General features: G+C 47.7%; 1 protein-coding gene and 1 long non-coding RNA gene across 3 annotated transcripts; one reads left to right on the top strand and one right to left on the bottom strand.

The window, feature by feature from the left end:
* Positions 1 to 852: 852 nt before the first annotated feature.
* On the bottom strand, positions 853 to 17,253 carry MTHFSD (methenyltetrahydrofolate synthetase domain containing). 2 transcript variants are annotated; one of them, XM_053952584.1, is made up of 7 exons: positions 17,116 to 17,253; positions 15,973 to 16,086; positions 13,826 to 13,939; positions 12,053 to 12,143; positions 11,168 to 11,280; positions 10,831 to 10,956; positions 853 to 1,836 (listed from the first exon to the last, which is right to left on the bottom strand). In XM_053952584.1, the coding sequence occupies exons 1-7, from the start codon at positions 17,233 to 17,235 to the stop codon at positions 1,330 to 1,332; spliced, it is 1,185 nt and encodes a 394-aa protein (XP_053808559.1). In that variant the 5' UTR covers positions 17,236 to 17,253; the 3' UTR covers positions 853 to 1,329. The 2 variants fall into 2 exon arrangements, with proteins under 2 accessions (XP_053808559.1, XP_053808558.1); XM_053952583.1 differs by lacking the exon at positions 15,973 to 16,086 and adding an exon at positions 15,794 to 15,907.
* On the top strand, positions 17,245 to 21,322 carry LOC128793426 (uncharacterized). The gene is made up of 4 exons (XR_008432805.1): positions 17,245 to 18,302; positions 19,063 to 19,144; positions 20,702 to 20,886; positions 21,075 to 21,322. It is a non-coding gene; the product is annotated as an uncharacterized LOC128793426 (long non-coding RNA).
* The last annotated feature ends 5,980 nt before the right edge of the window (positions 21,323 to 27,302 follow it).

The following is a 27,302-nucleotide window of genomic DNA, read 5'->3' as shown; positions in this document are numbered from 1 at the left end:
CTGCTTAAAATATACTTAACAGTACTCCCTGGCTAAAAAAAAAAAAAAAAAAAAAACAACTTTCCAACTCTTACTTTAAAGAAAAAAAATCCATTTAGATGCTTACTTTGACTACATGCCCAGCATCACTGGCAAAAGTGCTTCTGTTTAAAAAGGATGGCTGGGCCAAAATTTAACTTGTTTTTCAGGAATAGGAAACCCAAGGGAAAAAAAAAAAAAAGGTAATAAGAGCCATAGCAGATAAATCATTATTGGCCATTACACTGGAAGGGAATGTTCATGTCCAGGACAGTGCCTGGGAGCACTTTCACCTGGAGAAGTTGGGTGGTGATGTCTCACCCTCCTCTCTGATGATGTGGAAGAGCATCAGGGATGCTGACAAAGCATCAATCTCCAGCAAATTCCCAAAGAATTCCACGCCAGACTAAGCACCAACAAGTTCTGACCATGGTGTGACTGCTTTTCATTTCCACTACAACAACAACAACAACAACAATATAAATAATTATAAATAATATTGTAAATAATGATTATAATAAATTATTATTATTAATGTTATATCACAAAGGCAAAGGAATCACATCCCATTAGAAGAGACAATCAGGAAAAGCAGCTAATTATAAAATTATATAGATAAATTATAAAATTATAATTTTATAATTATCTGATCCATCAGAAAAGCAGTTTTGGGGAAAAGCAGAGAAAACTGGGATTTGCTTTCCTAAGGTTTACCAGGGGGTGATTTAGCAAAAAGCTGAGAAAAGGGTTCTCATCTTTCCCACCAGCTCTTACTAGAGCTAGAACTAACCCAGTGTTTCCACAGCCACTCCTCAAGGCACAAAAAAGAAAAACTCTCTCTCTCCCTGGTCATTTTTATAAAAAATAAATTGAAAACTTCCAACAGGCAAAGCCCATTTTTCAGTAAAGAGAATTGTCACCCTTAGGACAGATTTCCTGCTGCTGGCTTTTAACCTGACAGGTCTAAAGGGGCAGGTCTAACCTTAATGACTGACTGGAGCCACCTTGCTGCAGGTGCTAAGGGGCAGGGCTTTAAGCTTTAAGCTTTTAAGGCTTAACAAAAACACCAAACAGCACCAAAACCAGAGTGTGGGTACTTTGTGGGCAATTATTTATAGAGAAATGGCTCCTCTGTCACCTGTGGGGATAAACCTTTGCATGTCTGAGTGCAGAAGTGAGGAGAGTTTGTGCAGAAATTTGATTTTGTTAAACCTGAGGGTTACAAAAAAACCTTTAAACTTCAGGTTGGCTTCTCACAAAACAGTGAAAACACCTTTTTTTTTGTGTTTTTTTTTTTTTTCTCCTCCATACTCATTTGTGACTATTGGTTCCTCCTTGCCCTTTGTTCCTCTGGCTTTTGGCCAGCTCCACTCTCAGAGCGTTGCCCCCAAGGCTCAGGCCTTGCAAGGAGGACACAGCTCTGTGTGCAGCTCCCTGATCCCTGTAGTCCAGGAAAGCCCTGTGCTGTGCTCCCTGCCACTTCAAGCCAACAGGAACCACCTGCAATTCCCTCAGGGCACTTTTCAGCTCGCTCACTCTCAGGCTGCCAGGCAAGTTCCCCACGAACACAGTGGTGATTGTGTCAGATCCCTCTGATTTGGGATTTACAGGATCACTTTCCTGTCCCACTGGAGCTGAGCCTGGAGCAGCCTGTGCCTGGGGATTTGCAGCCATCACCTTCTTGTTTGAAACTGCTGCTCTCTTGGTGTTTGCCAGGGCTGGGAGTTCATCTTGGAGGGTGACATCCTTGCCAGCCTGCTTCTCCCTGCAACGAAGAGTCTTTAGGATGGGGATTTTTCCCAGCATCTCAGAGCTGACCTAAAAAGGAGGAAGATGGATATAATTATTATAAAAGGATTTCTCGCCTTCCAGAAAAAGATGATGAGCATCAGGGCTCGTTTGTGCCATAAAAAGAGAGGAGCCTTATTATCCTGCTGCCACACAGAGTGCCAGAGCATTCCAAATGTTCCTAATTGCTGCTCTGATTGGGAAGTCTCCTTAAATACACACTGCAGGACAAAAATAAACATTAGTGGCTCTTGAAGGGAGCAGCACAACATGGATCCAGCAGGCAAATCCCAACCAAAGTCAGGACTATTCCAATTTGACATTTATTTATCCGAGTGCCTTCAGATCTTCATTCTCCTTGTTCTCCCTCTGTGTTTGCTTTGACTGAGGGCCTGTGCTCCTGCCCTGGCAGAATCCTACACAATTCCTGCCCTGGCAGAATCCTACACAATGCCTGGCCTGGCAGAATCCTACACAATCCCTGTTCTGGCAGAATCCTACACAATTCCCTGGCCTGGCAGAATCCTACATAATCCCTGTTCTGGCAGAATCCTACACAATTCCCTGCCCTGGCAGAATCCTACACAATGCCTGGCCTGGCAGAATCCTACACAATCCCTGTTCTGGCAGAATCCTACACAATTCCCTGGCCTGGCAGAATCCTACATAATCCCTGTTCTGGCAGAATCCTACACAATCCCTGGCCTGGCAGAACCCTACACAATCCCTGGCCTGGCAGAATCCTACACAATTCCCTGCCCTGGCAGAATCCTACACAATCCCTACCCTGGCACAATCCTACACAATCCCTGTTCTGGCAGAATCCTACACAATCCCTGGCCTGGCAGAATCCTACACAATTCCTGTTCTGGCAGAATCCTACACAATTCCCTACCCTGGCAGAACCCTACACAATCCCTGGCCTGGCAGAACCCTACACAATCCCTGGCCTGGCAGAATCCTACACAATCCCTGGCCTGGCAGAATCCTACACAATCCCTGGCCTGGCAGAATCCTACACAATCCCTGGCCTGGCAGAACCCTACACAATCCCTGTTCTGGCAGAATCCTACACAATCCCTGTTCTGGCAGAATCCTACACAATTCCTGTTCTGGCAGAATCCTACACAATCCCTGGCCTGGCAGAATCCTACACAATCCCTGGCCTGGCAGAACCCTACACAATCCCTGGCCTGGCAGAATCCTACACAATCCCTGGCCTGGCAGAATCCTACACAATCCCTGTTCTGGCAGAACCCTACACAATCCCTGGCCTGGCAGAACCCTACACAATCCCTGGCCTGGCAGAATCCTACACAATCCCTGGCCTGGCAGAATCCTACACAATCCCTGTTCTGGCAGAACCCTACACAATCCCTGGCCTGGCAGAATCCTACACAATCCCTGGCCTGGCAGAATCCTACACAATTCCTGTCCTGGCAGATTACTACACAATCCCTGGCCTGGCAGAATCCTACACAATCCCTGGCCTGGCAGAATCCTACACAATCCCTGTTCTGGCAGAATCCTACACAATCCCTGGCCTGGCAGAATCCTACACAATTCCTGCCCTGGCAGAATCCTACACAATCCGTACCCTGGCAGATTCCTACACAATCCCTGTTCTGGCAGAACCCTACACAATCCCCTGGCCTGGCAGAATCCTACACAATTCCTGTTCTGGCAGAATCCTACACAATCCCTGTTCTGGCAGAACCCTACACAATCCCTGGCCTGGCAGAATCCTACACAATCCCTGGCCTGGCAGAATCCTACACAATCCCTGGCCTGGCAGAATCCATCCCAATCCATCAGACACTTCCATTCTGCAGAGCTCCTGGTGCTCTTTTCCCCCAGAACAGGATATCCCATGGGCTGGGTCACACAATGGTGGAAGCTGCAGCAGGAGCGTGCCTTGGAGCAGGGTTCCTGTGGATGTGGGGCCAGCTGGAGGCACGTCCCCTGCTTGGGGCACATCCCCTCTGTGCCATCCGACCTCCCACACCACCCACAGCTCCTCAGATCCCACATGGATCTGCTGGGCTGGGGCAGGGAACGGAAGCGCTCGGACACTGCGCTTCACACTGAGAGCCCGTTATTCCTTCCTTCCTTCCGTCCATGCATCCATGCCCTGCTCCCAAAGAGCTTTTCTGCAAGGGCTCTTCCTCTCAACAGCTGAACCCCATCCATGTGAGGCATGAGATGCCCCAGGCTGCACTCAGACACTGGCAGGAAATGCACTGGTTCCCCAGCTAATGTGGTCGAGCTCTTGGCTTGCACACTGAGCTTGGAAGGAGGAGGAATTCCTGCTTGGCTGCTGGACAAGTCCAACATCCATCAACACCAGCTCCAATGCTGAAATGTAGGGAGCAAAACAGAGCCTGGGGAAGCAATGCCTGAGCTAGCAGAGACCCAGGCTAGTAGCCCAGAATGTGAGAGGGCCACCACCCTCAGCAGGCTGGACTGGAGCAGCACCAGTACATCCCAGCTAGCACAAGCCTGCAGAGCTCCCAGCTCAGACCTCAGCCACCCCAGAGCCTCTGAATTCCTGCTCCTACAGTCACAGTCACAGCCAGCCTGGATCTGCACAACATCAAGCTCAGCTCTCTGGGGACAGGAGCTCAGCTCTGAAGTGACTCGAGGAAAAGCCAAGGCAGGGTGGGGGCAATGTCAGGATGAGGTGACAGGCAAGTCACTCAACAGAATTCTCTTAATCTTCTGAAAAGCAAACAGGCAGGATTTATTTCAGGCTGGAACTAAATAAAAACATGATTTCCATAAAGCCTGTGCTAGTTCTGCTAACACAACATCAAACAGCAAGGACTTGCTCTGGGGACTTGCCCCAGGAGCCTCCACACAGAAAGGTGCAGAGCATTTCCACATTTTACAGAGTTATTACCCTGTGGATTCTGGGGCTGATTTGTTTTTCTCAGCCAGGAATTCCAAGTGCTGTGTTTGACAGCAAGCTGCCCTTCCCTGAGTGATACAACATCAAACCAAGGGCTGAAGGGTCTCTCTTTGCTTGTACTGGCCAACAATTAAGAACGTTTGTTGTCCTCTGTCAAATTTGGATGTGAAATGTAAGCTCTATGCTAATTAAACCAAACAGGAAAAACATTTTTCTGTTCTCATGCAACCAATCACTCCTGGCCCTAAAGCACAATCCAAGAACAGTTCCTTTCATCCTGAAATTAAACTCAGTTGCCAAGGCACGGGTTGGGTGTTGGGTCAGAAAGGGAAATGCTACCAAGGGCAAACCCTCAGGGCTTTGGAGATGAGGGCAATCAGAGATGGGCACTGAGAGGATAAACCCTGGAATTCCCAGGCTTTCAAGGACAATCCAAGGGCAGGATTTAGATAATCCAGTGAACAGCATCTGTAAGAGACTTCCACCAGGCATCTCCTCTCACTAAGTAGAGTTTGGCATCAGACTCTTGGAGCTACTGTTTCAGGCTCCTGGCAACCTCAGGAAGATGCAGTGACAACAGCATTTATGTTTTAGGAGGAATTTCTGCACAGAAGGGGGGATTAGACATTGGAGTTACTGCCCAGGGAGGTGTTTATGGAAAGACAGGATATGGCACTCAGTTGTCTGGTCTGGGATCAGTCACAGGTTGGACTTGATGATTTTGGAGGTGTTTTCCAACCTCAACAATTCTGGGATTTTTGTAAGGGCTATGAACGATTTTCTTTAAAGTTCTGATCAAACACCACCATGAAGTGATTCTGTCATTCCCTCAAAATCCAGCCCTGTGCAAACACAACAGCAACAGACCTTCAGCAAAGCAACAAAGGCAGCTGATTTAAGATTTCTATTTTTTTGTCTTAGCAAAGATTTGTAAAAAACATTAGGCAAATTCTGACACTGTCAGCTGACACCCTCTTGTCACAAGAGGCACAGAGGATTTACCTTGAGGGTTTTTTTTCTCTGGGCTCCAGGAGAATATTTCAGCTGGGTCAAACCTTCTAAACCTATCCCTGTTTTCTCCCACTTCTATTCCATGGAAAGGCAGAAACTTGATTTGGGGTTTCAATTCAACAAACAAATCCATTGGGTTTTTGGGGTTTTGGGGGTGAGAACTGAAAGGGCAAAGGGGGCAGTGGGTGGCAGGGGAGAGGAAAAAGCTTGTTCTGCTCTGTTGCAAAAGAGCAAACAAAAGAACCCTGTGATAGCACAATGTGTTGCTAATTACAATCATGCAAAAAGTTCCTTTTGTCCTGTGAGCTGGGGAGGATTGCAAGGATTTATTTCCATGTGGAGGGAGGCCAAAGATATTCCTCCTCTCTTTCAAACAAGCTGCACACTTCTGGGTGCTGTGCTGGCTGGCCAGTCCTCTCTAGCCTTGCTTACCCCTATTCCTGTCCCTGCCTACTGCTTTTGGCCAAACCAGAATTGAAGGGACATCCCAGCCCAAGTCTGGTTGATCCATCTATGTGAACATGGGCAAAGCCAGCACTGGATGCTTCCCCCATCCCTTTAAAGCCAAACCATTTACTGGTGTTTTGAAACTTTGGATTGAGTGTTGGGATTTAGCTTTTCTAGTGAAACCAAAGCTCAAGTTCCCTGTCATCCCCTGGCCACCAATTCTCAGACCAATTCCACACTTCAGCCCTCTGGGGTTGGCCAAAAGAAGTGCTCGTGGGTCTGTGCCATAAACTCTGAAGTGATTTGGGTTAAAAATAACTCCACCAAAGGCAATTAATCATTTAATAATCCCTGCCATGGCTGGGAGAGCCTTGGGGAAAGAGGACAGCAGGCTGGATAAATTCTTCTGGCACACAATTACTGGGAAAGGAGCTGAGGAGGGAAATGTGGCCCCTTTCTGACAGAAACCTGAGGGAAAAAGTCCTGGATGCTGAGTGCCAACACAAATCTCCCAGCACTTAACCCACAGCATCCATGGCTACCTGGACTGATCCCAAAATGTGGTGGCAAATGGACTCCTGAGCATCCCTGCTGGACACCAGGGCTCTCCTCACCCTCTGCTCTCCCAGATCTCTGATCAGAGCCACTTTCCATATTCTGCTGTGGAGAATGAAGGATGTGTTTGTCCTGTGTCAGAGTGAGCAATGCTGACCCCTGGGCCAGCCCAGGCCAAGGCAAACAGCACTGACATTTCCCTGGAAGCACTGCAGTCCTGGAGTGAGGCACACTGGGATGGGATGGGATGGGATGGGATGGGATGGGATGGGATGGGAGGCTGTCCTTATCCTGCTAGTTCACTCTGCTTCCCACAGCTCCTCATCTCAGTGACACAGGAACACCTGGATCTTGTGAGACCCCACCTGGAATCCCGTGCTCAGCTCTGGTGTCCCCAGCAGCAGAAAAACATGGAATGTTGGATCAAGTCCAGAGGAGGCCACGAAGTTGGTAGGAGGATTGGGACACCTCCCCTGTGGGGACAGGCTGAGAAAGCTGGAGTTGTTCAGCCTGGAGACATCCCAGCACCTTCCAGGATCTGAACAGGCTACAAGGAAGCTGGAGAGGGACTGTGGACTGTTCCTCAGTGACAGGACAAGGGGAATGGCCTCAGGATGGAAGAAAGGAAAATTTAGTTTAGATATAGAGAAGGAATTGTTCCCTGTGAGGGTGGGCAGGCCCTGGCACAGGGTGCCCAGAGAAGCTGTGGCTGCCCCTGGGTCCCTGGGAGTGTCCAAGGTCAGGTTGGACAGGGCTTGGAGACCTTGGGACAGCTGGGAAGGTGTGCAGGGGTTTGGAATAAGATTCTCTTTCAAATCCCTTCCAACCCAACCCATTCCATGATTTTAAGATGGACACTGATGCTGCTGCCCTGGCAGGCTGCAAACAGCACCAAACATCTCCAGTGCTGCAGATCCATCAGCCCTTCCAAACAGGTGAGCAAAAGCTGTTTGCAAAGCTCATCTCTGCCCATCCTCAGAGGGCTCTGACCCCAGATTGTTCCAAACCTCCTTGGGACAGACCCAACTTTTCATGCTGTGTCCTCTTTTCACGCTGTGTCCTCGTTTCCAGGAGCTCTGAGCAAACAGGGATTTGTGGCACAGACAAGGCCGGGGCAGCAAGGCCAGCACAGTTGAACATTTTATCATTCATTTGCACAAAATGTCCAAATATGTGCACACAATCCAAGGATGTATTTCTGGGAGCTGGCAGCCCGTGGAGCCTGCTGGTGTCCCTCAGGAGAAACTTCTGCAGCCCACACTTGGATGCCACCCGTGCACGCCGGGGACTCTGCAGCGAGGCTCAGCTTTGCAAAGGTGTTGAGATGTGTGGAAGCATTCCTTGCCCCCCCACCATCCCAAAAAACCACACCAAAACAAAGCCTTGCCTACACTGACTGCAATTTCCTTCTGCTGAAGGATTTGCCAGCTTGGATGGGTGCGTTTTTTGAGCCTTCCTTTCCAAATATTCTATCACACACCCAGTGCTGTTTGTTGTCAGAGGGTTTCCATCTCTGCCACAGGGATTCCCCCCAGAGTTCATTTCATTTCAGGAAAATTCTTTTCCTACTGCTATAAAATTCTCAGCAAAAGAATTATTTCAAAACCAGAAGGAAATGCTTGCTAAAATATAGTGATTTTTCCACCAACTACTCTCCTTTCCCTCTTCATGAACCCAAATATTTTAATTTGTCTGTACAGTTTCAATTTATAATAAGCACAGCACAAATAACTTGATAATTGGGACAAATATAATAGCCAGTGTCCCAGATAAAGATCACAGTTACCCATAGAAAACATTAAATGAGAAAGCAAGTAGCTTCATGAATTTAGAGTTCCCAGAAACAATGGGTTGGATTTTCAAGACAGATGAAGCCAAATAATTCTCCACTGGCATCCAAATAAAGTTTTCCAGAGTGCTCAGCTCTCAGCAGCTCTTGCTGCCCTCCAGTAACTCAAATTGATGTCCCAAAACTCTGACCTCAGAGGCACAAAAGTTCCACAAACACCCCCCAGCACTGTGGATTTAGAAGTGTTTCTGGAGTGCTTGATAATGATTCTTTGGTACTGATGATATTGTGGCTCTTCCACTTCCTTGAAAGTCTTTAAACAGCTCAGAACACACCAGAGCACTCCAGGAAAATGCAGCCATGGATTTGTCTGCTGGGTGAGCACCTCCTTCCCTCTGGAGCTGAGGGTGCAGCACATCCTTACAGCAATCCTCAGCTGTAATCCCATATTTGCAAACACCTGGATTTCAAACTCCTAAACATTTTCCTGGCCTCAGCCAGCCCTGCTCCCCGAGGATCAGCTTTTTTTTTATTTTTCCTAACAATGTCTTTTCCAGCTCACAAGTCTTCACAATGAAGTTAAGCTACTCTCTGTTGACAAAAGCCCGTGTTTAGAAGTGGATGATTTATTTACTCACTGCCTCTTGCTTCATTTAGTTTTGCTCTTTTGGCAAAGCCAGGATTTGAAGGAGAAAAGGATGGAGAGCAAATGATGGAGAAGTAGCCAGGAAAATCCAAAGGACAAACACTTAAATAGCCCCTATCAAATGCTGCCTTTTTCACACCCTGCTGATTAACCAGACCTCCCACCTCCAAACCCCTCTGTGCAAGAGCTGAACATTCAGGTACCACCAGAGGCACACACAAAATAAATGTCACTCATTTCCCTGGGGAATCATGGTGATTTCTGCTTCATATAGACACCACACTTTGTTCTGGTCCCAAAATGACAGAAAAGTGATGATTATCCCTGGTCTTCCCCAATATTCCTATTTAATCCACACAGCTCCAAACAAGAGGTGTTAAATCAACACTCAAATACAAATAAAGGGTCAATCTGTGCTCCACTCTCAGTGAAAGCTGCAGAAAAATCAGTTTCTGCTAAAGGCACAAAAAAAGAAACAAAAAAAAAAACGTGTCAGCAAAGCCACTTACTGAGAAGTCTGACACCAAGGCAGACAAACTGATCAAAAATATGTTGGCAAGATGGATGGGGCACAAGGGGTAGGCCTTCAACACAATTACATTCAATAATATCCTAAAAAAAAATTACAATTCAAAAATAATTCAATGGAAAAAATGCACTAGGACAGACAGAGCTGTTATTTATTTATTTATAACCTCAAATCCTCAACCACAGGCAGGGTAAAATGCTCTCCCACTATTGGAATAAAAATAGTCCTGGCTAGAATTTATTTGTTGTAGATACATTACCTAAAGAAATTTAACTCTTTTAGCTGGTTGGCAAATTTTAACAAGCAACTTTTGATTTCCCTGGGAGTACTCCCTTAAAATTCCTCAGTTTCTGTGAGATGTGGGTGCACAATTCCTCATTTCAGCATTCCTGCTCTACTCACTCATGCAGGATTGTGTCTGCTCTCTTAACTGGATGATTTTAGAAATGAAAATCCAATGACAAAGAAAAAGCTTTCCCAGCAGGAACCTCCAGTAAAACAATTCACTCAAGGCTTTCCTGAAACTATTTGGGAAGCTGAGGAAGTTTCTGACACTGGGCAGGGGGAAAAGGCCAAATCCACACTAGAGGAACTACCAATAAAGGAAGATTCATGTTTAAAGTCCCCGTTCTTCCACCTGAAAATGAGCTCCAGCCACAAATTTATCCTTGGAAAGTGAATCCACTGCACAAACAGGAATGTACCAGCAGCAGGTTGTGTTCTCCTTTCACAACCAGAGCAGCACAGACTTCTACCCACCAGTTCCACCCCCTGGGACACCTCCCACTATCCCAGATTGCTCCAAGCCCATCCAGCCTGGCCTTGGACACTTCCAGCTCTTGAAACAGCAACCTCAGCTGTAGGGAAATATCTCTCCTCCTCACCATTACCCCTTAAACCCCTCTGCACACAGATGCTGCCGTTTTGTTTCACCTGACAAACACATCTGCTCTTTCACCAAGTATTTCTCATTTTAAAAATTGTTTCTATATAAAAATGGAGGGTTTATCAGCAGGTTTTTGGTATTAGCAAGCCACCAGCAGCAAAGGCTTAAGATTTAACTTGAATGAAGATTGGACTTGCCTTGTGCCACCAGCAGCAAAAATTTAAGATTTAACTGGAATGAAGATTGGACTTGCCTTGTGCCACATTATTCCCTGAGGTTTTGGTCGTTTGCAATTAGTCTGGATAGTCCTTGTTGGAGTGAGGATGTAATCCACAGTTAAATCGTGATCACCCAGGAGCTCCTCTGCTATGTCAAGCACCTACAAGGCAGAGATTTGGTTAAGTAGCTAAAAACAAACTCCCTAAAGCTGTGCCCCATTCCTGGTGTCTTGTCACATGAAAATCCATCAAAGACAATGGGAATAAAGATGCCAAACCAGCTTCATTCCATGTCTCCTCTCCAGACAGAGCAGGAAGTGTCCCAGAGTTCTCTCCCAGCTGGAGAGGGGATATTTGAACATCAGAACTCACCTGGCAGTCGTGCACAATGGTAACCACAGGTGTGTCCTCCTGCACTGCTCCCATGGACACCATCATTGCATATTCCATGTCTGCATAACCTTCTCCTTTGCCAATTCTCCAGCCTAAAGCACAGAAAAGTGGAAAAAAAAAAAAAAAAAAAAACCAAACAGCACAGTGGAAAGTTGTTAAAATGGTGTAATTAACCCAGCAGTCTGCAAGTTGTAACTCTGGAAAAAATCAGATCAGCATCTCTCACAGAGTGCAGCTTCCCTTGAAATCAGCATTGAAATGAAACAAAACATCAGTTTCAATGACTCCTAAAAGATCCCAGAAGCTTCCTATTCAGAATAAACAAATTCAATGCAGTTAAAACAGAAGTTTATCTAGCAATTGTATTTAGAACCTTCATATTCACATCCAACACAGGTTAATGTGGGCAAAGAGGAGCTTGGGTCACATATAAAAACTGTGTTATTTTAGGCAAGGGATAAAGTCAGTGGAAAATTTTTCAGCACCAGCAGGTTTCCAAAATACTTGAAAATGCAAAATCTGATCCCCAGATAGGTCCTGAATCAGCAGGTCTAACACATGTCCTTTCACAGAGCCTGTGTGAGCAGAGCAGATCTCTGACCAGGGAGCCTGCTTGGGTTCCTTTAGAGCACAAAGAATTGCTTGCCTCGAGAGTTTTCCTGAAGGCCAAAACATCTCTGAGCCCACTGCTGTGTGCCCACTGCATCCTGAGGCATTCCCTGCACTGGGAGCAGGGATTTGGCACACACAGAAGACCCAAGAGCACAACTCAGCTCCAAGGATAAATCTGTCTCTGCCACGTGGTGTGGCCTTCCTGCCACTGGGTTGGGACTTGGGACCTTTCTGCTGGAAGTTTTTCCTTACCTTTTTCAGAGACAGCCACTGATCCCACAACAACCAAGTCCACTTGTGCTTTCCCATCCAGCCCCACAGGCACGCTGTAGTCTTTTACACCCTGCAGGGAAAAAATAAAAAAAAACAGCATTTGACGTTTGCAGAGTGCACAATCTTCCAAAACTGAGGCAGAAATCCAGGATATTTTGATAAATCCAAGTAACTCCCCACGTTTCCAAGTGTCTCTTCCATGTTTAGCCAAGCTGTACATGTCTGGGAAGTTATCCCCCAGGGAATCCTAGAATAGATTCCCTACTACAGGGACAGGAATTTTGGCACACTGCAAGGAGGGCTGAGGGAGGTGGGCACTTTTAGAAGCAAGGGGTTTTTTTTATTTAGGATCAAAACCTGATAATTTTGAAACACTTTTTTGGAAATCTGTTCCTAAAAATGAATGCAAGTGACACTTCCTATTTACACTTCCCTACTCTACTAAAAACTTGAGGAATACCAGAGCACTACAAATGCTTCAATTAATTCTGAAATACAAATCACAAAGTTAATTTAGACACAGACAGCTACAGCACAAAAAAATCTGAAGTTACAAAAAGTGATACAATTATTTTTTTTCTTCTCTCTCCCTGTTCAACCCCACCCACTCTTCTTCAATCTGTTCTCATCTTAATGAAAATTCTGTCCAGATTGCAGAAATTAAAAATTATGCTTACTTGGGTTTTTAAATATCAGAGGTTTAGAACTATTAAAAATACATCTTGTGATTCAATCACTCCCAATGCATGTGGACAGCACACTGCAAATGCTCCTCACACCAACTCAACTCGCTGCTAATTATAAATTCACAATATTAAAAATCACAATAAAGAGCCAAACTTTTTCTGTGCAGAGCACAAACCCCAGGAATTCAGCAATTTGTGCCTGACTATCAGCACTAATGCCCAACAGGCACTTCCCAGCAGCGTGGTGAGGATTGTTTGCACAGTGCTTTGTAAATACAAACTGCCAACAGCATTTTTTCATTAATGGGCTGGGGGGAAAAACCAGACACATGGTGGTAAGAGCCCAGATCAGACAGCAGGCCAAGAGAAAGGTCTCTTGCAAAAATGCTCTTCAGCCCTGAACAGCTTAATTAGTTAATGACTGCAATAGAACTTCCAACAAAGAAAGTCACTATTAATTACCAGCCATTTCCAACCTCAGTGTTTATGGGGTCGCTGCAGAACTTTATTGCCTTTAGCAGGAGATAAAGGAGGAATAAATCCCTCTAGTGCCGTCCCAGTTGGGTTTTCGGGGCAGATGAAGATGGATATAAAACCTGCAGGGCTGGCTGGCCAAAGCCCTCGGCTGCACGGTGAGATTGTAACACGAGAGGGCAGCAAGAGACCGCGCTGTGAAACCGAGCCTCAGCACGTGTCCGGGCCTCGCTGCGTGCAAATGCAATTCACAATTCACAATTCACGGCTCTTGGATGCTGTACTCTCAAAAAAACCCTCAACTTTCCCATCTGGTAACACCTAAGAGCACTAGAATATTCTGCAGCTCAAAACTGCAGGATGTAGGAGCATGAAGAAAGATCTGACTCATGATTTTCCAAAAGACATGAGAAATATCAATTCAAATCCCTTTCAACCCTAGGACTGAATTTTCTCCTGATTTCAGTATTATCAATGTACACAAAGCCAGGAATAACATCCAAACGGGAAGGTATTTCAGGTTTTCCAACTTCCAGCTGGTCCATCCTCAGGCCACAAGTTAATTCAGCCCTCCCTGATCCCCGATTCCCACCTGAGATGTTGCACATCTTCTCAGCATCTCCTTGCTGGCACCAGGAGGAGGAACAATCCTGTTGAACAGCCCAGTCCTCAGACGTGGTGTGGGAACCAGCAAAGTCTTCCTTGCCTGGGGAACCACATGAGAAGCTTCATTCAACACTGAAGAAATATTTTTGTTGTCACACAGTAAAAACCACATGGCCAAATATTTAATTTTTGATGCTGTCGATTGTGTAGTGCTGGTAAGATTAATTTCCTGCAATACAGGAGAATTCCATAAAAAGGTTTATTGAAGAAATAAAAGGTAAGACAGACATTTGAAGATATTTTAGGACATACCTTTAAAGGCAATTCCTTGTTAAAGCTGTGTCTCTAAAGAGCTTTATGAGATAAGAGTTTCAAACTGACAAAGGGCAGAGTGAGATGGGATATTTAGGGAGAGATTCCTCCCTGTGAGGGTGGGCAGAGAAGGTGCCCAGAGAAGCTGTGGCTTCTTCTGGATCCCTGGAATGTCCAAGCCAAGGTGGACACTGGGGCTTGGAGCACTGTGGGATGGTGGAAGGTGTCCCTTGCCCTTGCCACGGCAGGGGTTGGAACTGAATTACCCTTCAAATCCCAGCCTAATCCACTCCAAGACACCTATTGATGTGATATCCTCAAAGGAGCTGCACATAAAACCCCTTGGAGATGCAGTGCCAGGTGCTGCTGTCCCCTCCTGTCAGAACCCAAGGTGTCCCTCAGACACTCCTGGATGTTCCAGGCCCAGGGCAGAACCTCTGAGACCCTGGCAGGCAGCTGGAAACCCCTGTGGCTTTGAATTTGACCCATGGAACAATTTACCAACTTTGCAGGAAGAACAAGAAATCATAAAAGTTTAGATATTATAATAGAAGTAATCACAAAGTAAAAGGTAGGATTTTTGAGTGCTGTACAAGGGGGTTTTAGGCCTTGTACAGAGGGGTCTGAGGTTTGTACATGGGGGTCAGAGGTTCTAAGATGGAGGGATTTGGGCATGCCCTGTCCTCCTTTCTCCTTCCTATCCCCCATGTTCTTGGTGATGTTGGCACTCACAGATTGGTTTAGAGTAGAAAGTCACTGTTCAATATAGGTGATAGGCATTGGGGAAAAACTATAAACATTTAATAGGTAATGTGTGATATAAAAGATGGCAGCAGCCCCTTGGGCAGGAGAGATGGAGAGAGACAGAGAGAGAGACAGTGACAGAGACAGAGAGAGAGACAGAGACAGAGAGAGACAGAGAGAGAGACAGAGAGAGACAGAGAGAGAGACAGAGAGAGACAGAGAGAGACAGAGACAGAGACAGAGAGAGACAGAGAGAGAGACAGAGAGAGACAGAGACAGAGAGAGACAGAGAGAGAGACAGAGAGAGAGACAGAGAGAGACAGAGACAGAGAGAGACAGAGAGAGAGACAGAGAGAGACAGAGACAGAGACAGAGAGAGACAGAGAGAGAGACAGAGAGAGAGACAGAGAGAGACAGAGAGAGACAGAGAGAGAGACAGAGAGAGACAGAGACAGAGAGAGACAGAGACAGAGACAGAGAGAGAGACAGAGAGAGACAGAGACAGAGAGAGACAGAGACAGAGACAGAGAGAGACAGAGAGAGACAGAGAGAGAGACAGAGAGAGACAGAGACAGAGAGAGACAGAGAGAGAGACAGAGAGAGACAGAGAGAGACAGAGAGAGAGACAGAGAGAGACAGAGACAGAGAGAGACAGAGAGAGACAGAGACAGAGAGAGACAGAGACAGAGAGGGAGAGGAGTCAGGGAGAATGCCAGGGAGTGTGTGTGCCTTGAGACAACACACAATAAACTGCCTTGAGACTGGATGGCTGAAGACTACTGAGTCTTTCCTTGAAGGCACGGGTTGGAGGAGAGACTTTAGCACCTCCCGGGGTCACCCCAGTGTGGGGGTGAGCCCCGTCCCCCTCCCAGCTGCTCCTCAGGGCTTGCTCAGGTACCTGCAGAGCCGCCAGCCGGGCACCTTCCAGAGGTTTGTCAGGATCCACCTTCACCTCCCGCGCTCTGCTGAACACATCGAGCTCCCTGAGAGAGCAGCAGGCCTGGAGAGAGCCCTGCGAGGGGGGGAGGGAGCCAAGAGCAGAGCATTTTGGACTGGGATTTTGGTATTTTCACTTACTTGCAGCGTCAGGAAGCGGGCGTTCCTCTGGGGAGCGTCGGGGTTGGATTTTACTGCACGGGCAGCCCGGAATTGCTGCAAGCCCAGCAGCCTGGTGGCAGCATGGGAGGAGCCCTGCTCACAGAAAATAGCACCCAGGAGCTCACAGAGCCTCTCCCCCTCTGATTTCTGCAGGTTTTTAATTGAGGGGCTGTTAATTCTCGGGTAATGCCTGCAGATGTCCCGTGCCAGGCTGGACAGGGCTGAAGTGGGAGAGGAACTCGGTGCTCCTGCTGAGGGAGCTCCCATTTCCAGGCCTCTCAAACTGTGCTGGGGCTCGGGAATTGACAATTCTGCCCTGTTTGCTTTCCTGCCGGGGCTGGAGAGGCTGGCCCGGGAGCTGGGGGGCACTGGGGGGACTGGGGGCACTGGGAGACACTGGGGGGAACTGGGGGGGCACTGCGGAGGAACTGGGGGGAACTGAGGGGAATAGGGGGGCACTGGGGAGGAACTGGGGGGCACTGGGGGGAATTGGGGAGGAACTGGGGGGAATTGGGGGCACTGGGGAAGAACTGGGGGGAATTGGGGGGCACTGGGGGGAACTGGGGGGAATTGGGGGGAACTGGGGGGAATTGGGGAGGAACTGGGGGGAATTGGGGGGAACTGGGGGGAATTGGGGGGCACTGGGGAAGAACTGGGGGAATTGGGGGGCACTGGGGGGACTGGGGGCACTGGGGAGGAACTGGGGGAATTGGGGGGAACTGGGGGGCAGTGAGGAGGAACTGGGGGGGCACTGGGGGGAATAGGGGGGAATTGGGGATCACTGGGGGGAACTGGGAGGAACTGGGGGGGCACTGGAAGGTACTGGAGGGAACTGAGGGGTACTGGGGGGAATTGGGGAGGAACTGTGGGGAACTGGGGGGGAATTGGGGGTCACTGGGAGGAACTGGGGGGCACTGGGAGGAACTGGGGGGCACTGGGGAGAATTGGGGGGCACTGAAGGGAACTGGGGGGCACTGGGAGGAACTGGGAGGGCACTGGGGAGAATTGGGGGGCACTGAAGGGAACTGGGGGGCACTGGGAGGAACTGGGAGGGCACTGGGGAGAATTGGGGGGCACTGAAGGGAACTGGGGGGCACTGGGGGCCCCTCCCGGCCGCCGTACCTTGAAGTTGGGGATGCGGCCGCGCACGGGCCGCGGGAACTCGGCCAGGCCGGAGGCCTCCAGGTGCTCCCACACCTTCTCCCGGATGTCCCACTTGGAGCAGGCCGCTGGGGCCGCCATCGCCGTGACGTCACCGCCATCGCCGCCCGCACCCGCCCGCCGTGACGTCACCGACAGCCCCTCCCGCATGCCCGCCGTCTCCGCCGCGCCGTGACGTCACCGGCGCCCCGCCCATCACTCTCGCCTCAATCATGACGTCACCACCACGCCCTCACCAGAGCAATTACGTCATTATAGTAAAGCCACGCCCCCTCGTTATGCCAGCGCTGACGGCGGAGCCTCCACGTTGGCCACGCCCCCTCCTGCGCGCGCAGCGGCTACGGCGGCGCTGAGGGCTCAAAAGGCCTGGAAGGCGGAGTTGGGGGAGCGGTGTGAGGGAAGGTCGCGCAGGGCCCGATTTATGTCTGGAATTAAACATAAAAAAGGCGGTGCTGGCGCATTAATGTGAGATTTACGCCCGCATTATATAAATACCACGGGCTTTCCATCACGTCTTATGGCTGGGGGCAAAATCCCACCCTGCCTTTTGTAAAATAATCCCTCACATTAATTACTTTTCCATTTAAAACCGGCCGGTGGTGAATAAAACAATATCCAGCCTCTACACTGTGCCGGCTTCCCGCCAGTTCACTTCTTGCTCGCCTTTAATTGCATAATAAATTACTATTTGCACGATTTATTATTTATAGAATTAATGCATTCTACTAAAACCACCCCCCAAAAAAAAAAAAATAGGAGGTTGAGAATCCCGACACTGCTGAGCAGAGCAGGATGGAGGGAACGATGAAAAGACGACTAAAATTTATGAAGGTTTATTTTAAAGTGTGCTGGGGAAGGGGGAATTGCCTTCAGCGTAGGAATCCTTAAAATCAGGAAGTTTTAGACAAGTTGCAGAAGGCAAGAAGGCAAAAAGAAGACAGCAGAACTGCCATTAAAACTAAACAGTCAACATAAGCAAAAAAATTCTACGAGAAGTAGAAAGTGAGGAGAAATAGAAGGGTGGTCAGTGTATTACACTTGACTGAAATAACTCCCTGAGCTACACAAAAATCTATCCAGAGAGATATTCGGAATTTCTGAGCTTAATAACGGAGCTCTGTGCATTGTGTTTTGAGGCTTGCAAGCAGGTATTGTATTTAAAATAACCTGTTTTAACCAGGTTTGGTTTTAAAAGGTTTTAAAATGTTTTAAAAGGTTTTAACAGGCACGTGTGCTTATAGTGGTTGGATGGAATTATTGTCAGTGTGCTTTTGCTTCGTGTGATTGGTCAAAAAGCTTTTAAAGTGAGTTGTGACACTGAGTTCTGTGTCTGCTGCCGGGGATGTGAGCTGCTGGCTCTTCCCATTGTCACAGCCAGGGAATGAGGCTGATGCTGGAAATGTAAAAATCTGCTAATTATTACATTGTCATAACCAGGGAATGAGGCTGATGCTGGACAATTAAACAGCTATTAATTATTACATTGTTATAGCCAGGTAATGAGGCTGATGCTGGAAATGTAAAAATCTGCTAATTATTTCATTGCCATAACCATGGAATGAGGCTGATGCTAGAAAATAAACAGCTATTAATTATTACATTGCCATAACCATGAAATGAGGCTGATGCTGGAAATTTTAAAATCTACTAATTATTACATTGCCATAACCATGGAATGAGGCTGATGCTGGAAATTTAAAAATATACTAATTATTCCATTGCCATGAGCAGGTAACGAGGATGATGCTGGACAATTAAACAGTTATTAATTACTCCATTGCCATGAGCAGGTAACGAGGCTGATGCTGGACAATTAAACAGTTATTAATTACTCCATTGCCATGAGCAGGTAACGAGGCTGATGCTGGGCAATTAAACAGTTATTAATTACTCCATTGCCATGAGCAGGTAACGAGGCTGATGCTGGGCAATTAAACACCTCGAGGTGCAGTCGGTGATTCGCACACAGAGCCCCGGCCGGCGATAAAAGGTATAAAAGGAATAAAAGGTAATGAGGGTTTGTTTTAAAGCGTGCTGGGGAAGGGGGGAAATGCCTTCGGAGCTGCAGCTTGGCTGGGACGCTGCGGGTCCTCGCTCGGAGCCGAGCGCCAGCCCAAAAAAGCAGAACGAATTCGGGTGCTCCTCTCTGAGCAGCTGCAGATGCAGCTGGGCAGGTGCAAACTCATTTTTGGAGTTGTTTTGTCTCTCCACAAAGGCCAAGACTCCGCTGAGTTCAGGAGTTTTTCTCCCTCCAGCTCTCAGCGATTCCCAAATTCGGATTCATGTCCGCATATAATGCTGCGGTGAGGCTTCACCTTCTCCAAAAAATGAAAGTTTTGGAGCGCTGGTGGGTTTGGGAAGAGCCTTTCTGGTGGAGTCCTGGGTGCTGAGAATTTTTAACTTTCTGTGCTGAAGACCCACAAGAAAATTCTCTATTGGACCTGAGGCTGTGGAGAAAGGCTCCCAAAATTGATTGATAGCACTGGGATTGCGGGTGTGCAGGTCGATTGGAAGTGTGGGATATCACAGGGTAAAACTGTGAGTTTAAGGTTAGAAAACTTCGGGATTTTTAGGGTTAGAAAACTCAAGAGTTTAAGGTTTTAGAATCTAGCAATATATATGGGCAAAATGGAGGTTTTGGGGTGGTGGCTGGTCCTTCTGCACCTTCTTCTCCGTGGGTTTGGGTGGTGTTTTGTAATAGGGCAGAAAATCCACATTGCAGACCTCGAGTGATTGGTTATTGGGTTAAAAGTGAAAATAATTTAGGTGTCATTTCTTAATTGAATAGTTTAGCCTTAAAAGACCTTGTAAAGGAAGATAGATTTTGTAGCTTGTTAGTAGAATGCTGTAGAACTCAGGACTTGTAATAGAGATAAAAAATAACATAACATAACATAATATAATATAATATAATATAATATAATATAATATAATATAATATAATATAATAATCTGAAAATATATATAAAATATAATAGAAAATAATAAAATATAATAATATAAAACATAACATAATATAACATAATACATATAATATAAAAATATAACATAACATAATATAATATAACGTACTATAATACAACATTATAATATATGATATACTATGATATAATATAATATATTATATACTGTGATATATAATATGATATAATATAATATAATATAATATAATATATATAATATAATATAATATAATATAATATAATATATATAATATAATATAATATAATATAATATAATATAATATAATATAATATGATATGATATGGTATGGTATGATATGATATGATATGATATGATATGATATGATATGATATGATATGATATGATATAATATGATATGATATAATATAATATAATATAATATAATATAATATAATATATAATTATTATATTATATTACAATATAACACAAGACAAGACAATATAATATGAAATAATACAATACACTATGAAATAACAATAAATAGAGGAGAAATAAATAAATTAAGAAATCATATCTGTTCAATACTATATAAATAATAATAAATCTAAGTCTGAACACAAGGTATCATCTCGAGAGCTTCGATCCTGACCTCGGCAGAGGCACAAAGAAGAAGCCCAAAGCCAGCACCTCTCCCTGGCCACTGGAGCCAGTGGGAATCCTTCCAGGCACAGCAGACCACCCATGTGGAGCTGGGCCCAGGTGTTTGAAGCTCATTCCTGCAATTCCTGCTGTGGAAAACTGCCTGGGTGAGCAATTTGGGAGTGCCAGCCCTGCCTGGCCGCTGTCACCCGATGTCCCCAGCCCAAGGAAAAGGGCGTTCTGCCTTCTGCTCTTTGTTCACTTTCGTGCTTCCCGCCCCACAAAAATACCTGTACAGTTTGGTCTGCTCTAGGGCTTTCCAAAGGAATGACATTTTGTTATTTATGTGTCGCAGGGACATCCTTCTTTCTTTCAGCATTCTTCACAGAGCAGCACAGAGGAAAGAAAAAGAAAACAATTTCTATTTCTGCCCCTTGTTTTTCCCATGTGGAATGTGTTTGGAGAATTGTTTACCTGGGGTGATTGCTTGGATGGATTCAGGTGAGGATTGTTTGAGTTGATGGCCAGTCCAATCCAGTCCAATCCAGTCCAATCCAATCCAACCCAATCCAATCCAACCCAATCCAATCCAACCCAATCCAACCCAACCCAATCCAATCCAACCCAATCCAACCCAATCCAATCCAACCCAATCCAATCCAACCCAATCCAACCCAACCCAATCCAATCCAACCCAATCCAACCCAATCCAATCCAATCCAACCCAATCCAATCCAACCCAATCCAATCCAACCCGATCCAGTCCAATCCAACCCAATCCAACCCAATCCAACCCAATCCAACCCAATCCAACCCAATCCAATCCAATCCAACCCAACCCAATCCAATCCAACCCAACCCAACCCAATCCAACCCAACCCAATCCAATCCAACCCAATCCAATCCAACCCAACCCAATCCAATCCAACCCAATCCAATCCAACCCAACCCAATCCAATCCAACCCAATCCAATCCAACCCACCTGTGCCTGGACTCTCACAGAGGGTCAGGAGTTGTGAGTTAGACATGGTAGTTAGAAAAGCAGGTTTGTAGTTTTAGTATCTCCTTTAAATAGTATATTAATGTATTATAGCACAGTTATAATAAAGAAATCAATCACCCTGCTGAGCTGGAGTCACACATCAGCATTTCTTCCCACCGGGGTCACCTGCACTTACAATATTTATGCTATTCCATCAGCTCAAGGCTTGAGCTAATATTCTAACAAAGAAATGAATCTGTTCCATTTAAGCTGCAGCTGAAAGCAGTCTTTCCATTCAGAGGCTGTTTTTAGTCTCTAAAGGCCACCTCAGAGCACAGAGATCACTTTTATGGTGTCACTCTCTCATTTCTCAGCTCTCACCATGCCCTCACTGTTCCACAGGTGTGAAGTAGATAATCTCTAATGATCTAATCAGTTCACATATTTTAATTAAAGTTTTCTGATATCTGTATGAGCTGCTCCAGGCTGCAGTGACACAAAAGACCCTGCAAAAGGAATTTGGAGCAAATTTCAGCCCTGTGGAGGCAGAGCAGAGAATTGAACCAGCAGGGAAAGATTCCACCCATCAGCAAACTCCTCATTTTTTCAAGACAAACTGCCCTGATTTGTAGAAAACAGCTCAGGCCCTCTTTTCTGGAAGCAAATCCTGGGAAGTTTGATGCTTCTCTTTCAGACCTCAAAAAGGCCTCAGATGTGTCTGATTTTTCCCACAAATATATTAGCAAACCTAGAAAAATGACACATCCAGATCATCACACCTGTATCAATGCCAGTAAAAAAAAAAAAAAAAAAAATTGTTTGGTCATTCTTCTATTGTAATTAGAATTAATTGCATGCAAATTTAGAAGGGAGAGCAGTGCTGGTAATTAATAATTAATCCTTTAGCAATCAAGCAGCGCTGAGATCCTTCTAGACCACCTACATCTCCATCCAGCCATGCTCAGCAAAGCTGTTCCTTCCCAGGATTTGCTTCCAGAAAAGAGGCTCCGAGCTGTTTTCTACAAATCAGGGCAATTTGCCTTGAAAAAAGGAGGAGTTTGCTGATGGGTGGAATCTTTTCCTGCTGGTTCAATTCTCTGCTCTGCCTCCACAGGGCTGAAATTTGCTCCAAATTCCTTTTGCAGGGTCTTTTCTGTCACTGCAGCCTGGAGCAGCTCATACAGGTGCCACAGGAAAATCTCTTTTCTTCAGGAAGCAGACAAGGCCACCAGATCTTTTATAAATTAAATCAATCTTTGGATGGGCCTGAATCGCTTCTAAAATCCACTTTTACCAAGCTGGATCAAATATTTCAGTGAAAGAGGTTTAAAAAAAAAAAAAAGATCTGGGATTTTGAAACAAACAAAACTCAGCTCTCCCTTGAAACACCCACAACTTGCGAAAACACCTAAAAGAAGGGAGGGACAGATGAATCAGATGAATTTAAACCCTGGGAAAAACACAGAAAGAAACTCCTTGTGCTGCAGGAATCATTCCTTGGAAGTGCAGCCTGAACACGCCAGGGCAGCCACAAAAATCAGCCCAAATGCACCCAAAAAGGAGCTTTAAACCAGCCATAATGCTCTACTGGGGCTGAAAAAGCTTTAAAAGGGGCTTAAAAAGGCTACAAATTCTAAAGGGAGGCATTTTTAATGAAGTTTTCATTAATGAAAGGAGTGTGGATTTCCATGTGTGAATAAAGAGGATGGGTGAATTTTTGTGTTCATGAAATAACCCGGTGAAGGAGGCACCTCAGGGCAGGTGGGGCTGGCCTGGGCTGTCCAGCAATGTCTGGAAAATTGGGATGGACCAGCCCCCTGCAGCCACAGGTTCCTGCCCTCTCCAGTATGGGTGCAAAACTGGGAGAAAATCAACGGGTCCTGGCTGGACTGGTGCCAGACAGAGCTTTCCCTTTCCCTTTCCCTTTCCCTTTCCCTTTCCCTTTCCCTTTCCTCTACATCTCTTCCTCTTTTTTCTCTTCCTCTTTCCTGCTTTCCTTCTCTCTTCTTTCTGCTTTTTTTTCTCATTCCTTCTTCCTTTATCTGTCTTCCTACTTCTTTCATTCTTTCTTTTCCTTCCTTCTTTCTTCATCTTTTTTTTCCTCTCCTTCTCTCCTCTCACTTCTTTCATGTCTTTCTTTGCTGTTCTCCTTCCTTCCTTCCTTCCTTCCTTCCTTCCTTCCTTCCTTCCTTCCTTCCTTCTTCCTTCCTTCCTTCCTTCCTTCCTTCCTTCCTTCCTTCCTTCCTTCCTTCCTTCCTTCCTTCCTTCCTTCCTTCCTTCCTTCCTTCCTTCCTTCCTTCCTTCCTTCCTTCCTTCCTTCCTTCCTTCCTTCCTTCCTTCCTTCCTTCCTTCCTTCCTTCCTTCCTTCCTTCCTTCCTTCCTTCCTTCCTTCCTTCCTTCCTTCCTTCCTTCCTTCCTTCCTTCCTTCCTTCCTCCCTCCCTCCCTCCCTCCCTCCCTCCCTCCCTCCCTCCCTCCCTTCTCTTCCTTTTCCCCCTCATTCTTTCCTTCCTTCATTTCCTCCTTTCTCTCTTTCCTTCTCTGTTTCTTCCATCCTTCCCTACTTTTCCTCTCCCTTTGCCCACTCATTTTCTCCACTCACCCTCTCTCTCCGTTGCTCCCACCTCCATCCTCTCTCCCGTGCTTCTCCCTCTTTCCCCTTTTCCTGTTCAGTCTCTCGTGTCTCTTTCTCTGTCCTCTGTCCCGTCCCTGTCCCCGCGCCCGGGCGGTGCCGGGGAGCGCTGCAGTCCCCGCGGTGTCCCCTGGGGGGCGACACACGCCGTGCCGAGCCCCCGCGGGCAGGTGAGACCGGAGCGAGCCCGGGAACGACACCGGGAACGGCCCGGGAATGGTCCCGGAGCGAGCCCGGGAACGACACCGGGAACGGCCCGGGAAAGGTCCCGGAGCGAGCCCGGGAACGACACCGGGAACGGCCCGGGAAAGGTCCCGGAGCGAGCCCGGGAACGACACCGGGAACGGCCCGGGAATGGTCCCGGAGCGAGCCCGGGAACGACACCGGGAACGGCCCGGGAAAGGTCCAGGGAAGGTCCCGGAGCGGCACCGGGAACGGCCCGGGAATGGTCCAGGGAAGGTCCCGGAGCGGCACCGGGAACAGCCCGGGAATGGTCCAGGGAAGGTCCCGGAGCGGCACCGGGAACAGCCCGGGAATGGTCCAGGGAAGGTCCCGGAGCGGCACCGGGAACAGCCCGGGAATGACTCTGAAGAGACACCGGGAACGGTCCCGGAGCGGCCCCGGGAACAGACCGGGAATGGCCCCGGGAACCACACTGGGAACGGCCTTGGAGTTGCCCCAGAGCGGTCCCGGGAACGGCCCCGGAGCGGCCACGGGAACGACACCGGGAATGGCCCCCGAGGCGCCCCGAGCGCTGCGAAAGCTCCGCTGCCGCTGCCGGTAAAGGCTGCGAGAGGAAAACCGGCGGCTCCCCCGGGGAACCGGGCGAAGGGAGCCCCGCGGGGAAAATCCCGCATTTCCAAGCGCCTCCCGCGCTCCAAGGGGCTCCTCTGCCCGCGCTCCCGTATTTTTCATAGTGCTGATTTTATTTTTTTGTTTTCTTCGAGCCATTCGAATTTTGGGCTGTTCCGAGCCCGCTGGTTCGGTCTCTGCTCAGTGCCCAGCTGCAGCAAGCAAAGAACTTTTGCTGCTTCTGGGGGTTCTGTAGAAATTCAGCTCGGTAAAGTTTTCAGCCGAGGAGAGGTAAGATTCCATCAGGGATATTTCTCCAGGCTTCTAGGAAGGGACAGCACTGCGACACCGCAGGGGTGGCTTTGCTCAAGCTCTACATTTAAAATTTCCAGCATTTTATAAACTTATATCGTTAAAGAAATCCCATGTACTTGTGTAAGCTAAGACACAGCCCAGGTTGTTACGAGAAATGTGATTTATTTGAAAACCGAACATAAAAGTGTGAAGTCGTTCTCAAATTATTCCAGAAAAAATAAAAGTTTTCTCTTATGGTCATACATTTACATGAAAAGTATCAGCTTATCTCGCTGAACTCACTATTTGTTTTCCCAAACAAAATATCCCCGGACATTTTCTCGGTGGATGAAACCCTCCCCGAACATTCAAAATTATTTCCGTCAAAATTAAATAACAATTTTGAAGCGCCCGGAGAAACTCCCCAATCAAATTTTCCATCGCAGATCATTTTTAACCATCCCTCCTTGTAGATGAGCTGCCTCATAATTTAATTTTTTTTCCGTCCCCTTAGTTATCGCATAAAATCGTTTCCTTTCTTATTAAGAAAATCTCCGGTAATTAACAGCCCCGCCGGGTTCCCACGGCCGGAGCCGGCTGCGGTCTCGTCCTCACCGCCCGGGCTGCGAGCGGGAAAGGGACCCTCGATCCCAGCAGCCAGCCAAAATCCCAGCCCGACTTTGGGGGAAAAAAATATCTTTGTTTAAAGCCTTACGAAACCACACAAATTGCAAGGAGGGCAAGGCAAAATTACAGTGTAAGAAACCCAAAAATCACCGCTCAGGAATCAGAGCGGCAGCAGGCAGGCTCGGGGGAGGCGGCGGGAAGGAGCCCGAGCGAAGTGACAGCAAATTCATTTCGACCTTATCTCGGTCTTTTCGGGCTCGAATCGATTTTACCGCGCTATTTTTGATTATACTTATATTCTGATTTTTATTTTTTTTTTTTTCTCCTGCGGAGCGGGGAAATCGCTGATTTCCCACCTCGGTTCCTTGGCCCGGCAGACCCACGCTTCTCCCGGGTGGAACAGAACAATTCGCAGCAGTTTCCCCCAGCACTTGAGTTTACACTTGGTCACCATGCGTCCCTAATTGTCCCGCTCTGATTGCCTCTAATGAACTCATTAGGGAGAAGGCAGAGGGGCGGATTTCGCAGGCACAAGAAAATCCACCTCAACGCCCGGAACGAAAAAAATACATGGACACTTAAATGCGCTCGCCGCTTTTTGTTGGTTTTGTTGGGTTTTTCCCTGTGATAATCAAATATCCCCGAACCCCCCCAAAGCGGCAGAGGAACCTCTGAACCCGCAGCGACGGCGCCGCCGGGGCCGAGCCGCGATGCCACCGCCGCCGTGCGAGCACCCGGCGGCCTCTCCCCATTGAACTCCACTTAAAACACATTTCAAAACGCGAACGCACCACGCGCCGGGCACCGGGACGCGGTGACACCGCGACACCGCGACACCGGCCGCTACGGCGCGACCGGCGCGCTGCCACCGCTCCCACCGTCCCCGCCATCAACCTGCGTGCGAGAAGCGCTTACAAACGCCGCCGTTAGCCCCCGCGGGGCAGCGGGCAGATCCCCCCGGCCGGCTCGGGGCCGTTTTTTTGGGGCCGGAGCGCCGAGCCCCGCGGAGGGGGCGGAGGGGCCGGGGGAGCGCGGCCCGGGAGCGCGCGGGGGCCGCCCGCCAGCGCCGCCGCGTCCCGCGCTCCCATTGGCTGCGGCCGCGGCGCCGCGCGCTCCCATTGGCTGGCGGCCGCGGCGCGGGGCGGGGCCGGCGGGGAGTAAAAGCGCGGCGGCGGCGCGGGGCGAGTTTTGAAGCTGCGCGGCGCGGCCGGGAGGGAGCTCGGCGGCTCCCGCACCCCTCCGGGGGCTCCGGAACGC

This window comes from Vidua chalybeata, chromosome 11, assembly GCF_026979565.1.
Source record: "Vidua chalybeata isolate OUT-0048 chromosome 11, bVidCha1 merged haplotype, whole genome shotgun sequence".
Taxonomy (NCBI): Eukaryota; Metazoa; Chordata; class Aves; order Passeriformes; family Viduidae; genus Vidua; species Vidua chalybeata.
The sequence above is the reverse complement of the archived record's forward strand: the minus strand, read 5'-3'. Positions and strand labels throughout refer to the sequence as shown.

Bases quoted from the DNA above. Each gene is read 5' to 3' on its own strand.
- MTHFSD (XM_053952584.1), bottom strand. From the start codon at position 17,235: ATGGCGGCCCCAGCGGCCTGCTCCAAGTGGGACATCCGGGAGAAGGTG. The intron at 16,087-17,115 runs GTACGGCGGCCG...TTCTGTGAGCAG, and splicing joins GCCGCATCCCCAACTTCAAG to GGCTCCTCCCATGCTGCCAC. The intron at 1,837-10,830 runs GCAAGTCCAATC...CCTCCTTTTTAG, and splicing joins AGGGAATAATGTGGCACAAG to GTCAGCTCTGAGATGCTGGG.